Genomic DNA, 17,561 nt, shown 5'->3' with positions numbered 1-17,561 from the left:
TATTGTTATATGTACGGATGTTTGAAATATATGTATATTGTCTACTGTCGGTAGAGACCTTCCCTAACCATTTAGACATTGATTAAAAGAAACAATAGAACTAAAATTTTATTACTTTTCTTGATTATCATCAGGTTTATCTTCATCATCCTTGCCACTGACTGACGTCTGCTTCTAACGTACTTCATAAATTGCACAAACAAACAAACAAAAAAACGACAAATAAAAAAGAAACAAAAGAAGCTGCACAAGACCAAAACAAAAAAAGGCTGCTGCATCATTTTATAAATGTGAATGAACGCCGTAAGCCGTTTGTAATTGCGGAAGCCTTTTGGCATTTAATGGTCTGCTGCTGTCGGTGGCTGAACTCAAAAGCGATTTATTTTGTTTGTTGCCTATTCGCAGTACATCTGTGTTGGTGTTGTGGTCATCGATTACAGACTGCCCTTGGTGTATGGCTAAAAGGCATATTTTTCGAGCGTGTATATAGGCTGTTCTGCACCACTTGACTACACTCTGCGCCACTCCACTTCATAATATTACACTCTTATATCTTGTAAAGCACTTGTGGTGATTACTTACAGTAACAGTTTGCATAAAAAGCCTCGAAGAGAAAAACGCCTGGCTGACCAACAAACTGACTTACTGACTGACTGAGTAAGTGGTTTGATTGTCTTAAAAGTGAGTGAAGTGCAACCCATTGCCTTTCCAAAAAAAGACGAGGAAGGATCCGTTGTGAGTGTTGGGCCGTGTTTGTGTTTGTATCTGTGCAACAATACTGTCGCAGTTTATGTATATGTGTGGGTACTCTTTACCATCGGTGTGTGTTACATTTTTGACCAGCGTCGAAGTGGCGGGGAAGAACGCAGCAGCAGCACTTATACGCTGGAGTAGTCTCACAAATAATGAAGCTCAGCAGTAGCACGTTGTGTGGCTGCTGTTTTTGTTGCTACTGCCACTGTTGGTTAATGATGCTGTTAATGGTCTCAAGCGTTGTTCACGGTAAGTGCTATTCTATTTTTTACAATTTTACTTTATATTGGGTTTATTCTATTTTTCTTTTTTTATTGTATAAAGTTTTTCCTTAGTTTTCGATTTTTCATACTTGAACTTTAATTTCTGTCTCAATTGATCGTTTATAAGAAAGAGTAACCAAATAAGTTAGAGGACTTTAGTCTTGAAATATGAAAAAGAATAATAGTTTTTAAGTAGATTTTTTTGTTTTTAGCATTTTTATAAATTCTTTTTTATCGAAAGTTCATAATTAATGCAAGCCATTTAACAGTGTAGTCGGTTGCAATTTGTAAATGTCATTACCTGAAATTTATGACCTTATTCTAGGGATGTTAATTTTGCACATAAGGGAGATATACTGGCTATTAGGAAATTCATAAATTTTAATTTGTTTTCAGTGGACATACATACGAACACAACTATATTTGAGCTCTTAAAAGTTAACAATAAGTAATTTTTCATAATCTCAAATAAACTAATTAATTGCTTGTCTAGACAAATTTTTGCTGAATATTATTGACGTTTTATTGCTAATAATTTCACAAATTTCTTTAAGCTATAATTTTGAACAACAATCTTCATTTTTGTATCTTCTATTAAAGAGATAGATAGATAGATAGATAGATAGATAGATAGATAGATAGATAGATAGATAGATAGATAGATAGATAGATAGATAGATAGATAGATAGATAGATCGATAGATAGATAGATAGATAGATAGATAGATAGATAGATAGATAGATAGATAGATAGATAGATAGATAGATAGATAGATAGATAGATAGATAGATAGATAGATAGATAGATAGATAGATAGATAGATAGATAGATAGATAGATAGATAGATAGATAGATAGATAGATAGATAGATAGATAGATAGATAGATAGATAGATAGATAGATAGATAGATAGATAGATATAGATAGATCTATTCACTGTTTCAGTGTTTGACCTCTTCGTCTTACTTCTGTAATAGTGGAATATTCATTTTAGCTTTAATTTCAAATCTATGAAAGTCCTCGGTTAAAAGATTTTCTAAAAATTTCTTCGTATTTCATGTATATTTCCAAATTATCGAATAGAGCGAAATTAGAATTAAGTTAGAGTTGAACTGATTATGGTCTCTGGTGGCAATTGGAGCTTTGATTGGAAGAGAAAGACTTATGATTTAATTTGATTAAAAAACTATTTCTATATTAAAACTTTAACATGTACATATTTTTTCATATTAACTAAAATCTTTTATTTTTCGTGACACAACAGAAAAAAACTAAAAATAAATAGAAAAATGCCAACTTAATTTTAATTTTTCACATTTCCTACGTAATAAGGAATTACATAAAACTGTAATTTCCCGCAACACCTTGTCTTTCAAAAAAAAAAAAGTAAAATACTAAACGAAAACACAAGTAGGAAAAAAGGCAGAACGAAAATTGTTTTATGTACAATATCCTAATCAAATTTGTCACATTTTCAATTTCCCTCCCAACAATCGGATACAAGAAAAAAAAACCTAAACAACATAGACTGACATGCAATTTAAGACAAGACAAGACAAAAACCAAACCAACCATGCCCTCACATACCATATCCTGCCATCCCATGACACCCATTCATATACCAAAAAAATAGTCAGCCAAGCCAAACCAACCAACATTATTATGGTTAAAATGGTATGGTGGTAACTGCCTTATTATAGTCTTATTCATACATTCCTTGCCTCGTTACGACATTCGTCTGTCTGTTCATTCTATTCATTATTACTACGAAATTTAACAAGATGATGATGACGACAACGATGAAGAAATACTATATAAAAAACTGAGCCATAAAATACGAAACTTTTTTAACAGCAACAGTTTGCTGCCTAAAGCCATTATGATGCAATGAAATCCGTACAAAAAACAAAATTAAAAGAAATGGAAATTCTTTTTCAAAAAAATAAGACATTTCTAGGTAATAAAGTATATGTATAAGAAAATGTAAAGAAAAATATTCAAAATTTTACTCTAGAATATCGCTTAACTTAAACAAAGCGCTATTATACTGCGAAAATTGAAAGCTGTTGAGAAAAAAATTAACTAAATGCGAAAGAACGAAAGAAAAAAGAGCTTAACAGTTGATATCAAGAGGATTTTGTTTAACAACACTGATTTAATTTAAAATCACTTTGTAGCATCAAATTTAAATTGCTAAAATAAAACACGCATACGCACACCACCGCCCCCTCCAATAAATTCGCAACCACTTTAGCATTCAAATCACACAGATAGAGCAAAGTAAAAGGACCTGACTATTTCGTCTTCTTTACTCAATGAAATTATTGTACAGAATACTTACTTACATACGTAAAGCATAAAAAGTCAACAAGATTATGTGGAACTGCTCCTACTTCCTCCACTCCTCCTCCATGTTTTGCTACTGAATCTTCTGTTCATGGAATAAATATGAATTTTAAATTCAATTATTCAATTAGAGCCAGTGCAACGGAAGCAAAAATAATAATAATTTTATTTTCTTGGGCAGAAATGGAAAACAACAACAACACCAACCAATAAAGAATCTACAAAGACATTAAAACCGAGTGGGCGTTTTATTCATTCATTTTAAACAAGACAAATAAATGTTGTCAATATTAAAAGCACGACATGTAGAAACTGTTCACCATTCCAGTATTTCTCGTTTGGGTGACATTGCTGTTTAGAGTAGCTTCCTGCTAGAGTAATAAAAAACATCGGTGACAACATTTTGGAATTAGTTTAATGTCATTAATTTTAAAAAAATTTCTCATAAATATTTAGAAGTTTCACGGGTCTTAATGGCAAATTAACATCATGCTATTTGTTTTTATTTATTAAATATACTTATGTATCCTAAAAGTGGAGTAAAAGGCATAATAAAGCATCTGAGGTGTTTTATTTTTCAAACTAAATTAATTGATTGAATCAGATTTGAACTAGAACTGAACTAGAACAGAACTAGAACTGCACTAGAACTGAACTAGAACTGAACTAGAACTGAACTAGAACTGAACTAGGAACTGAACTAGAACTGCACTAGGAACTGAAACTAGAACTGAACTAGAACTGAAGCTAGAACTGAACTAGAACTGAACTAGAACTGAACTCGAACTGAACTAGAACTGAACTAGAACTGAACTAGTACCAAGAACTAAACTGAACTAGAAACTGAAAACTAGATCTGCAACTAGACTGAACTAGAAATCTGAACTAGAAACTGAACTAGAACTGAACTAGAACTGAACTAGAACTGAACTAGAACTGCAACTAGAACCTGCAACTAGAACTGAACTAGAACTGAACTAGAACTGAACTAGAACTGAACTAGAACCTGCAACCTAGACCTGGAACTAGATAAGAACTGAACTAACTGAACTAGAACTGAAACTAGATAACTGAACTAGAAACGAACTAGAACTTGAACTAGAACTGAACTAGAACTGAACTAGAACTGAACTAGAACTGAACTAGAACTGAACTAGAACTGAACTAGAACTGAACTGAACTAGAACTGAACTAGAACTGAACTAGAACTGAACTAGAACTGAACTAGAACTGAACTAGAACTGAACTAGAACTGAACTAGAACTGAACTAGAACTGAACTAGAACTGAACTAGAACTGAACTAGAACTGAACTAGAACTGAACTGAACTGAACTGAACTAGAACTGAACTAGAACTGAACTAGAACTGAACTAGAACTGAACTAGAACTGAACTAGAACTGAACTAGAACTGAACTAGAACTGAACTAGAACTGAACTAGAACTGAACTAGAACTGAACTAGAACTGAACTAGAACTGAACTAGAACTGAACTAGAACTGAACTAGAACTGAACTAGAACTGAACTAGAACTGAACTAGAACTGAACTAGAACTGAACTAGAACTGAACTAGAACTGAACTAGAACTGAACTAGAACTGAACTAGAACTGAACTAGAACTGAACTAGAACTGAACTAGAACTGAACTAGAACTGAACTAGAACTGAACTAGAACTGAACTAGAACTGAACTAGAACTGAACTAGAACTGAACTAGAACTGAACTAGAACTGAACTAGAACTGAACTAGAACTGAACTAGAACTGAACTAGAACTGAACTAGAACTGAACTAGAACTGAACTAGAACTGAACTAGAACTGAACTAGAACTGAACTAGAACTGAACTAGAACTGAACTAGAACTGAACTAGAACTGAACTAGAACTGAACTAGAACTGAACTAGAACTGAACTAGAACTGAACTAGAACTGAACTAGAACTGAACTAGAACTGAACTAGAACTGAACTAGAACTGAACTAGAACTGAACTAGAACTGAACTAGAACTGAACTAGAACTGAACTAGAACTGAACTAGAACTAGAACTAGAACTGAACTAGGACTGAACTAGAACAGAATTAGAACTGATTTCACAAGCCTCCATATTTCGCGTCATACCAAATACAAGAGCTACACATAATTCCTTAAAGTCAACAACTTCGGTTGCCTCCATATGGTTTACAAAATAATTAATAATATTGTCCTTTTCTCCATTCTTTTAAATGCAATTAAGATATTCGTCTGAAAGAAAATAATCTCAAAAGAATTATTTATTAAAATTTCAGTTGAGAAACGACTGATGATAATTCTTATTCCTCCTTTCTTCTCTTATTGTGGCGTTTTTAAGTAGACTTACAGAAAATATTTTTGCTTTTGAAATATCTCTGCAGTGTTTAAGGAAATTAAGAATACTGGTCATATATTGAATACTATTCCAACACATTTTGTTCTTTATTTTATAGATTCTTAAATAATTTAGCAAACAACCCAGCAAAAAGGAGGCTTGAATAGTTTTTAAATGAAAAAAAAAATTAGTTGTTGTTTGAATAAATTTTACATACAAATTTCAATACTGTAAAAGCAGTTAACGGAAGAACTCATCACTAATAAGATATGTACTGAAGAGTTTAACTTACACGAAGACAACTAACATGATTATAAAAATTTATCTTTATTAAAAAATGAATGAAATACGTTGAAGTTGATATCGATTTCAGGAGTCGGTCGCAATTTTTAAAATAATACTATAAAATTTTGCTTAAAGGGGAAACCATCAGTTGATGTTTTCAACCATATGGTAAAAATTGGTCACACCCTTAGAAAGTCACTTAAATGGGCATAATTGTTTTTACCATTTAATTGTCGGTAGGATGTTCATAATATCTCAGTAATATGTGAACCAATTTTTTTATACATAACATTTAGGGCTTTTAAAAGTACATTCAAAACATAACATACACATTTTTAAATTGCCCTTGTGTAGTACATACATACATATGTATACTATACTTTTAATGAAAAATTATTGTTTGTAAAAGTTGAGTCTTCCTTTAAACACAAATAAAGTCATGTTTCCCAGATCAACCTTACTTACAGACATCTTGAGAAATAAAGACCTGGGGGAAAAAAACTGAGTGCGTAAATACCAAGTACTTTTGGTTAAACAAATCCTTGTGTCAATGACTGGTGCCAGCCAGCATGTGGTATTTACCAAACAGCCACCAACATTTTGGGCGTTTCATACAATAAATTGAAGTTCATCATGGAGAGTTAATTAAACGTCTATATAAAAAGGAAGTAAAAGGAAATACATATAATTTTCTTATTTTAACAATTTTTCCTTTCACTTCCTTTTTCTGCTTACTATTCGGAATTTTAACACATATACACACACACAATCAAAGAAATAAATAAAAGAGGCGAATTAAGATTGTGGCAAAACAAAAAAATAAAACTTGTATAGTTGTATCTGCATGAATACATATTAATACATACGTATCTATCTCTGTATATATGTACATGAGTATGTGAAGCTTAAGATAAAAAAGTATATTAATACCATTAAACTGCACATTGTCATATCGTAAAAATAACTAACATTTTTTTACACACACATATTTTTAAAGGACCCTGCAGTATAGGGCGTTATTTTAACTTTAAGTAGTGTCCAGGATGAATTTAAGTTCGTCGTGATAATAGGACTTAAGGATATTAAAGTGACTATTAGTTCTACTGGACATTTCATTCTATTTTAACTACCAAATCCTTTGAATTGTATTGCGTTTAATGCTGTTGCTGCATGTCCTAGTATTTCTGTGTGTGAGTATGTGTGTAGCTGATGTTGTTATGTTGATGATTCTTTACACGTTGTTTGTTGTTGTTAAATAAAAACAGCAACTGCAAATAATTATTATAATAAAACTAGTAATAATAATGAAAATGAAAATAATACATACAAATCTTAGTTTAATACACAGTTAAATGTGCGAGTGATAATGGTGAAATCCTTCTTGATGAACTCACTTAAATAAAGTGATAAGACTAGATTAGTAGCCAGTCCTGGTGGTGGTTATTAAATAAAAAGGAATTAAATAAGAATACAGGGTGCTGAATATATAATAGATTTAGGTAATTTGTTACACCCTTATCTTTAAAAAATAAATAAAAAATAATTTAAAGAACTAGTACTAGTAATAATGTATAGTCGGTCATGGCCGACGATATGATATCCTACACCAGTGAGAATATTAAGAATGTGTAAAGCACTATACCTTAATTCTGAAATATTTAAACATTTTTTTTGCCAAAAAAGTGATTTTCTGAAAAAGGGGTTATATGGGAGCAAAAGTAAATATGGTCCTATCAGTGTAAATTTTGGTAAAGCGATTTACGATGATATTAAAGTTATTTGTGCAAAATTTCATCGCGATACTAGTGTTTAAAGGTAATTTACAACTTCAAGTAATCTTCTGAAGGGGGCTTTATGTGAGGGCTGTTGTATGATCGACTAATCGACTTAAACTTATATAAAAACCAAGATTTGCCGACAGACAGTCAGACAGACATATATACATACAGACAGATAGATGAACAGACATACAGACAGTCAGACAGACAGTCAGACAGACAGACAGAGAGACAGACAGACAGACAGACAGACAGACAGACAGACAGACAGACAGACAGACAGACAGACAGACAGACAGACAGACAGACAGACAGACAGACAGACAGGCAGGCAGGCAGGCAGGCAGGCAGGCAGACAGACAAACTGACAGACAGACGGACGGACAGATGAACAGACGGATCGACAGACAGGCGGACTTGGCTCGACTTAGAAAGTGATTCTCAGTCGATTGGTATACTTTAAGGGGGGTATAAGACAAATATTTTTTGGGTGTTACAAACATCAGCACAAATGCATAATACCCTCCCCATTAAAATGGTGTAGGGCATAATAACATTAGCTTAGATTGAAAATATGTTAAGATCCTTAAGGCTTTATTATACTACAAGTTACAAATATGTTAAAACTATTAGTTGTGAGTCAGAAACATACACAGAAAGAAAATTTGCATAATATTTTTTTTAATAATTTATTTATATTATTTTGTAATTAACTTTTTCCTGTTAAGTATTTCAAACTAAATTAAAAAAATGAATAATGCTTATCGTATTTGCCTTCTAAGCACATTTTCTTAATTTATGTATACCATAACTCTTTGTCACTTAATAAAATTAATTAATATTTTCAATTATATTTTTTCAATAAACTTTCCATCCTTTAGTTTCCTTGAATTATACTATTGATCACGTTTATCAATCTGTACATAAGATTTTAGCTCAACTAAATCTCATAAGTGATTTTTAAACATGTTTAAAACACAGTAGTGCATTAAGTGATACGTAACGTTAAGTAAACCGCTATATTTCTTATATAAACATTAGAATTGGAAGCATAACACAGCAAGACCACCTTTGTTGGTTTTCACTTCAAGGACGTGTTTGAATCCTTTTAGTTTATATGTATTTTCACTTTCCAGCTGAAATTGATGGTTCGTGTGTGCTTTAAGTCACGGTCTATATATGTTTATGTCAAAATTTCCACTGAAATATTTAAGTGGCAGCGAGAGTTTAACTTCATTATTATTCTCATTATTGCTTTTATAAACTTAATAATCGACTACTTCATCATCATCATCATCGTACCAAATAAACGCAAACAACTTAACGTTATTTACCAAATTGAGCTTAAAACACTTTAGAGACTTAACACATTGGCTGGAAATACAACTTTAGTGTTAAAAACATTTGTTCGAAAGCAACAACAACAAAAATAAAGAAAAAAAATCAAGTCATAAATATGTATTACTCTTAAAATAAAAACCACATGAAGAAAAATGATTTAATTTTTTTTTTTGTTGTTGTTGTATTTGCATAAATATGTTTATACTTAAAAGAACAAATTGCCAAAAATTTTATAAAATTTTTCAAAAAGAAATTATTTATGCAAATACACACAGATAAACATAATTGATTGTTACCAATAAAGCATAGGATTAAAAAAGATTGTTTTAAACAAAATATTGATTGCGATTGGAGTGCAAGGTAAAATGAATGATACAGTGCAGTCAACAATTTTGTATTCTGTTTTACAGCTTTAAACAAAAAAAAAAAAAAAAAAAAAAATCCTTATTCTAATGATTCAAATACCTTGACTCCTACCTTTTACAATTTCTATTTAACATTCTTCAAATAATTTTGTAAATTTTGTTAATTCAATCATATTCTTTTTTCCCGGCAAGTAAATGAAGTTTGTATTTTATTACGGCTATTATTTAGTATAAATTATTTCAATAAAATTGTACACAAAGAAACCAAAACACTTGAAAAATACCTAACAAGAAAACACCATGGGATGCCAACAATCTAACAGGCAATCAGTAAAAGAAAATCTCCAGCTGGAACAAAAGAATAAAAATAATATTTGAAATAACACAAGATTAAAGGCAAATTAGAAAACATTCATTCAGTATTATTGCATTTACATTTACACCCCTAACTTAAGTAGACACATGCTTCAGTCCAAGGATTAGGGTGTTCTTTTTTAATATTTTTATAACATAGTGACCGAATTATGGATCGATAATGCAGGCCGACAAAATCTGAAAAAGTCGAAACTCTGGGACCAAGTTATAATTTTCTAAAGGAGTGAGCCTCGCTGAAGATATATCGATGAAAATATGTCAGGACTAACTAACTAACTAACTAACTAACTAACTAACTAACTAACTAACTAACTAACTAACTACTAACTAACTAACACTAACTAACTAACTAACTAACTAACTACTAACTACTAACTAACTAACTAACTAACTAACTAACTAACTAACTAACTAACTAACTAACTAACTAACTAACTAACTAACTAACTAACTAACTAACTAACTAACTAACTAACTAACTAACTAACTAACTAACTAACTAACTAACTAACTAACTACGAACTAACTAACTAACTAACTAACTACTAACTAACTAACTAACTAACTAACTAACTAACTAACTAACTAACTAACTACTAACTAACTAACTAACTAACTAACTAACTAACTAACTAACTAAACTAACTAACTAACTAACTAACTAACTAACTAACTACTAACTACTAACTAACAACTAACTAACTAACTAACTACTAACTAACTACTAACTAACTACTAACTACTAACTAACTAACTAACTAACTAACTAACTAACTAACTAACTAACTAACTAACTAACTACTAACTAACTAACTAACTAACTAACTAACCTAACTAACTAACTAACTAACTAACTACTAACTAACTAACTAACTAACTAACTAACTACTAACTAACTAACTAACTAACTAACTACTAACTAACTAACTAACTAACTAACTAACTACTAACTAACTAACTAACTACTAACTAACTAACTAACTACTAACTAACTAACTAACTAACTAACTAACACTAACTAACTAACTAACTAACTAACTAACTAACTAACTAACTAACTAACTACTAACTAACTAACTAACTAACTAACTAACTAACTAACTACTAACTAACTCTACTAACTAACTAACTAACTAACTAACTAACTACTAACTAACTAACTAACTAACTAACTAACTAACTACTACTAACTAACTAACTAACTACTAACTACTAACTAACTAACTAACTAACTAACTAACTAACTACTAACACTAACTAACTAACTAACTAACTAACTACTAACTAACTAACTAACTAACTAACTAACTAACTAACTAACTAACTACTAACTAACTAACTAACTACTAACTAACTAACTAACTAACTACTACTAACTAACTAACTAACTAACTACTAAACTAACTACTAACTAACTAACTACTAACTAACTACAACTACTAACTAACTAACTAACTACTAACTAACTAACTAACTAACTAACTAACTAACTAACTACTAACTACCTAACTAACTAACTAACTAACTACTACTAACTAACTAACTAACTAACTAACTAACTAACTAACTAACTAACTAACTAACTAACTAACTACTAACTAACTAACTAACTACTAACTAACTAACTAACTAACTAACTAACTAACTAACTAACTAACTAACTAACTAACTACTACTAACTACTAACTAACTAACTAACTAACTACTAACTAACTACTAACTACTAACTAACTAACTAACTAACTAACTAACTACTACTACTAACTAACTAACTAACTACTTAACTAACTAACTAACTAACTAACAAACTAACTAACTACTAACTAACTACTAACTAACTAACTAACTAACTAACTAACTAACTACTAACTAACTAACTAACTAACTACTAACTAACTAACTAACTAACTAACTAACTACTAACTAACTAACTAACTAACTACTAACTACTAACTAACTAACTAACTAACTACTAACTAACTAACTAACTAACTAACTAACAACAAACTAACAAACTAACTAACTAACTAACTAACAACTAACTAACTAACTAACTAACTAACTAACTAACTACTAACTAACTACTAACTACTAACTAACTAACTAACTAACTAACTAACTAACTAACTAACTAACTACTAACTAACTAACTAACTAACTAACTAACTAACCTAACTAACTAACTAACTAACTAACTAACTAACTAACTAACTAACTACCTACCTAACTAACAAAGAGACCAAGGGAGTGATGGCCCGATTTACAACATTATTTTTCCCTATTGAGTCGAAAGCGTTACAGTCCCCTGTCTAAATTTGAAACACAAATCCAAACGGATTTAAAAATTACAATTTGCATTCTCATGTTCCCAAAAAAAAAAACTCCCTAATACACTCCCCCATACATTGCCAGAACGTGTGCATAAAATAATAAGAAGAAGGATTTGTATAATAAGTATGTATGTGGGAGTATGCATCTCATAAAAAATATCTCTTTGTAAATGAATGTATACATATACATACATACATACATTTGAACATTGTACATATATGTAGAAAAGTGTGAATTTGTTAGGATATCTTTCTGTGATTCCTTTGTTAAGGGGGTATTAGGAGCAATTTACATAGATAGGGATTTTCCTATACTTTTGTTGTTTTGTTTTTGGTCTTAGTCCTGTGTCTATGGAGAATTATTTCAATTGTGTTTTTGTGTAAATTGTGTAGATTTTTTCTTTTATATTTTTCTACTCATTTTCATATTGTTATTTTTGCATTTTGTTGTTGTTTTTTATATTCTTTTTATTATTGCTCCCTATGAAATCTTCAAATTTATTTGTTGTTTTAATCTTTCTAAATGGTCACCCTTGGGATGCTTGTTGAATATTGCTGCTGCTGTTGTTGTAGTTATTGTTCTTTTCTGTGCAATAATAATTTTTCTAATACATTCAGACATTTTCTTACATATCCTTAAATACAAAATCCTTTTTGTTAAATGTAAATTGCGTTTTATTTTTTTTTTAATATTTAGTTGGGTTTGAGTAAGATTTATTTAAAATTTCTACTTTTGTTGCTAGTTTCTTAATGTTAAATGAGAAGAAATTAAGTTTTCAAAAAAACTTTTGTCTGATTGATTGGTTTTGGTTTCTTCAAAGTGGCGTGTTAAGCTGTTTAGTTTTATTTTTGATTGATTTTTGTGGTCTAGTTTAAATTTAAATAAAAGCTGACGGTTAGCAAAGATTTAATATACTCACTTTCTTTTCCTTTTTTTGCTTAAATTTGACCACATTCGTTGGAGTGAGTTTTTAAACTTAAGTATTTTTTATTAAAATCGATATTTTAATTTGAAATTGTTGACCACATGAAACTATAGTTAGTGTTTGTATGGAAATTTATTGTTTTAAGCTTAAATTGTTGTGTTTAAGTTAGTCAAATATTAAACCTTTAACTTTTTTTAGGAATTTTAATATGGTTGTTGTTGTAAGTTTAAGGTCCTTTTAAAATAAAGTAGTAGCTAGGAAGAATATACATAAATATGAATATGTCGTTGATACTAAAGTAACAACAATTCGTGTATGGACTTTTAAATTTAAAACCTACAACAACAAAATTAAGTTTTAACAGAATAGTTCTATTGGCCATAAATTTAACTGACAGGAAGTAAATATTTCCTCTATAATCTTAATATCTCAACAATTAAATAGAATAAAACAATTTTATAAACAATTTATTTGTATTTTCCCTTATATTTTTGCTTTCAGTGTCACCTGAGATGTCATCAACAACAACTACAACTAAAAAATATACAAAATTATATAATAACAACTACGCTTATCAAAGTGAAATGACTGAATTTATACAGTTGAATAGAAAAATACCAAATAGAACAAGTAGAACAGTAGCAGAAACATCAACAACAACAACAACAACAATATCACCAACATCATCACTGTTGCTATCAACAACACCTTCACCACTAACAGCAACAATAACAAGCACTACAGATAATCATTATAAACAAAATAATGTGAATAGTTATCCAATATTTGAACATGAAGCGATAACCACAATTGCCACAATACAAACACAATCAACAACAACAACAACAAGCACTGTAGTTGCAACACAATCAGCAACTGCAGCAGCTATAAAAACAACTCCTGCACCTGAACAAATACAAAATCCAGTTGATGCAACAACAGCACAAACAATAGACAACAGAGTAAAAAGACAAGCAGATATTTTTTACATATTCGATAACAGTATAGAAGACGAAGATAAAGAGTTTGAGGCAACCAGCAATATTAAGACGACGTCAACTAATTATGTTGCTGATAAAAGTAAGGTTTTTGTGCCACCAACAATATTAAGAATACAGACAACAACAGAACCTTTTGTTGAAACATTAACAATGGCAAATACAAGACAGCAAGTAAATGATTATAGAAAAAACCACAATAGCGATAACAAAAGAAAAAATAATTTAAAAAATACAAAGTATTGGAATGCCAGTATTGATTTGAACCGAAATTTAAGACAGCAGCAACACAATGGCTCTAGTCGTAATAGCAATTTGAACAATAGTGAAAGTAGTAATGATTTCACAAATACCACCAAAAATACCAGCAGCAAGTATAGACAAAAGACAACAAATACATTTAGCCTTAATCATAGCAGCAGATATGGAACAGTAAACAACAGCAGGAGCATAAATATAACAAGACATCAACAGCAACAGCAGCAACAACAAAATCATCTTAGTATAAGTATAGCAAATGGCACAAAAACAAGAGCAACAACAGCATTAGATGCAGCACAAATAGCAACAGCAATTAATTCCTTGCCATCTAGTGGCACTATTGATTTTAGCCAAAGTAGCACTTTCAACTTTAAAAACCACAACAGCAACTACTACAACAACAATGTTAATAAAAACATCAACAACAACAACTTAGTTACAAGTACTGATAGTGTTAGTAATTTAAGCCCAAAGGAAATCAACCAATATTCTGATGACTTCTATCATCATCATCTGCAAATATCCACATCAACTTCAGTCACAACTGCCCTAAGAACACCAGCAACATATTCACCTTTACATGAACATTATCACAGCAATCAATTGAAGAGACCAGCATTCTTACATCGTCATGCCCGGCAAGCAGCACCGGAAGATGAACAAAATGACAAATGTCGTATGTTCATTGAGGGTGATCCCGAAAAGAATGAACTCTATAGTCCTGACTATCCCAATGATTATCCGAAAAATATCAATTGTACTCGAGTTATAACAGGTGAGTTGTTTAGGAATTTAAGTAATTTTTTTCGAACATTCTGATTTGTGGTGTATATGCGGCAGTTCAAGTTTGTTTATATAGTTGAAACTTTCTGTTGTTAACGGCCATGAATTTGAATTGTAAATCTCATACTGTAGTTACTGACAAAGGAAAACAAGTAAGAGAGTATTGATACCCTACACCATATATCAACATACTTAAAGTGTGATTTAGTTTTTTATAGTAAAACATTTCTGTTGAATTTTAACCTAAATTCGCAGTATTAGACCGACCCAAAAATTAATTTTTGAAACAGGTTTTTATAGTAGCTTGGGCTTACAATATTGCCAGATTTTTTTAAAATTTAGTGGAGGGACTTATGTTTACTTGAAAGTTTGTTGTGACAAATTTTATCGCGATACTAAAGTTTTTAAGTGAATTATTTTGGGAGCTAGGGTCAAATTAAACCCGATCATTACGAAAATTACACATGGACACAAGAGTGTCCTGAGGAAGAATATTTTGTGGATTTCATGTTAGCACAAGTCTCACGGGAACTTGGTAAACTTAAAAGATAATTTTTTTTTTAATTTAGTTTACATATTTTTCTCATATTTCGTACAGTAATACCTGTGCCTACAAAAAAGTAATCCACGGGACATTCTAATGTGCAGCCACCTAGCCAGAACGACTAACTATAAGTTTAGGTGCATTAGGGTGTTATAAACATCAGCGCAAATCAATAATGCCTACCCCACTGCTGTAGGATATAAGTAGCCTTTGATTCGTTATGTTTTGAAACATTTTGGACTAAATATGTTAGGGTGTCCCGTGGACCATTTTTTTGCAGGAATACCTCATGATCCGTACTAATATAACAAAACGTTCCCTTCACCGATTGAAAATTCTGATCTCAGTACAATATGTGGAAGTACTTTACGTGTACACCTGCCTTGAAGGTTGAACTGATTATACGACTCACCACCACATCTTTGTGTATCTTACATGCCGGTGGCAATTTTTGTACATGGTTCTGCCAGTCCATGTACAAGCACTTTGCTCGAGCTTAACTTTCGAGGTGAAAAAACGTCATTTCCGTTTACAACCACGCAGATGGATGGGCTCTGTTGAGTTGGCAACGGCAACTAGGGACGTATTCGGTAGACCGAAACATACATTCATCAAATAAGACGAGGACTTGTTCATACTCTCAGAGAACAAACCGTGTTAAATCTGGTATGAATATACCCGGACGGGGAAGGAAAATTCAATAAGATAACTTTCAACCCAGAACACTTTTAATTAATTCGACACACTCACTCTACATCCCAACATCCATGCCGTATTATATAGACTTAATACCAACTCGTTTCCAACGTTTAGTCCCACAGTCGAGTTAATGTCGAGTGCTTTGCGTAAACACCTGACGTGTTGGCCAATTTCACGGTGAGCTTCTGTGACCCCCGCCCCATTGTGCTTCTTACACGCAGGTGGCAGTTTACGTATATGGAATTTCCGGTCCAGTATACATGCACTATCTCAAGTACTTGAGATATCTAATCTCTGACCATTTCTACCCCGTTGCTTAACTTCCGAGATGCAAAAACATCACTTCCGTTTACAACCACACATATGGGATGGCTTCTGTTGAGTATGCACACTGCGATAAATCTGTTATGAACAGAGTTTACTCTGAACATACCTGGTCAAGGAAGGAAAATTCAATGGTATCATTTGTATAAGATACCTTTCATCCATGACCATTCATCCCAGTACACTTCTCAAAATACATACGACAGACTTACTCGAGGTATACGGGCGGCTGAGTTCCGTATACCCCCACATTCATACTGTATCATATACAATTACCACCAACTCATTTTCAACGCTTAGTCCCACAGTTACTCCTCTGTGGGGTATCTGTTGTCATTCGTCAACAGCACCGTTTTTTAAACGCAACTTACTCTTCCCGCAAATTTGGGTTCAAACCACAGCCACTACGTGTATCCCGAAGAAACCGCAACCAACTGACCAGCCAGGACTTGTCCTGCGGGAAACTGGTCACCCGTAGTACCAGATTATGTGGTTCTTTGGTTAGTCATTCCAAGGACTAGCCAAGGACTGAAATGACATCACCAGTTTATAGTCCCGGTAGACTAGAAGTACTGGTACCAAGTCTTTACCCCGGAATTGCAATACACCAAGATGAGAGTCTTTTATCAAGGAAACATGCCCCTCTGCGAGGAATATGATATATCGGCAACAGTACCGAACTTATGCCGAATTCTAGACTTTACCGTGCATCAGTCTTTTAACCGACATTCTCTTCCCGCAAATGTCTACCTCTCTCTTACCTCTCCAATAAATGGGACAAGACAAAATCGCAAACTCTGCCCTGCGAACTGTCGATTCTCTAGTTGGATCCCATGTCAACTCATTC

At 31.8% G+C, this 17,561-nt stretch overlaps 1 protein-coding gene across 3 annotated transcripts in view; it reads left to right on the top strand.

The window, feature by feature from the left end:
• LOC119604238 overlaps positions 1-17,561 on the top strand; it is a 196,933-nt gene that overhangs the window by 99,975 nt on the left and 79,397 nt on the right. For all 3 annotated transcript variants that reach the window (XM_037956726.1, XM_037956724.1, XM_037956725.1), the window contains exons 4-5: positions 135-1,002; positions 13,607-15,139. In XM_037956726.1, the coding sequence (XP_037812654.1) occupies positions 906-1,002; positions 13,607-15,139 (1,630 nt within the window). In that variant the 5' untranslated portion in view covers positions 135-905. The remainder of the gene's footprint in view (positions 1-134; positions 1,003-13,606; positions 15,140-17,561) is intronic.

This window comes from Lucilia sericata, unplaced genomic scaffold (assembly GCF_015586225.1).
Source record: "Lucilia sericata isolate MDLA Ls3-8-SP2 unplaced genomic scaffold, ASM1558622v1 Contig000373F_arrow, whole genome shotgun sequence".
NCBI classification, from domain to species: Eukaryota; Metazoa; Arthropoda; class Insecta; order Diptera; family Calliphoridae; genus Lucilia; species Lucilia sericata.
This window is presented reverse-complemented; position numbering and strand designations above follow the sequence as displayed.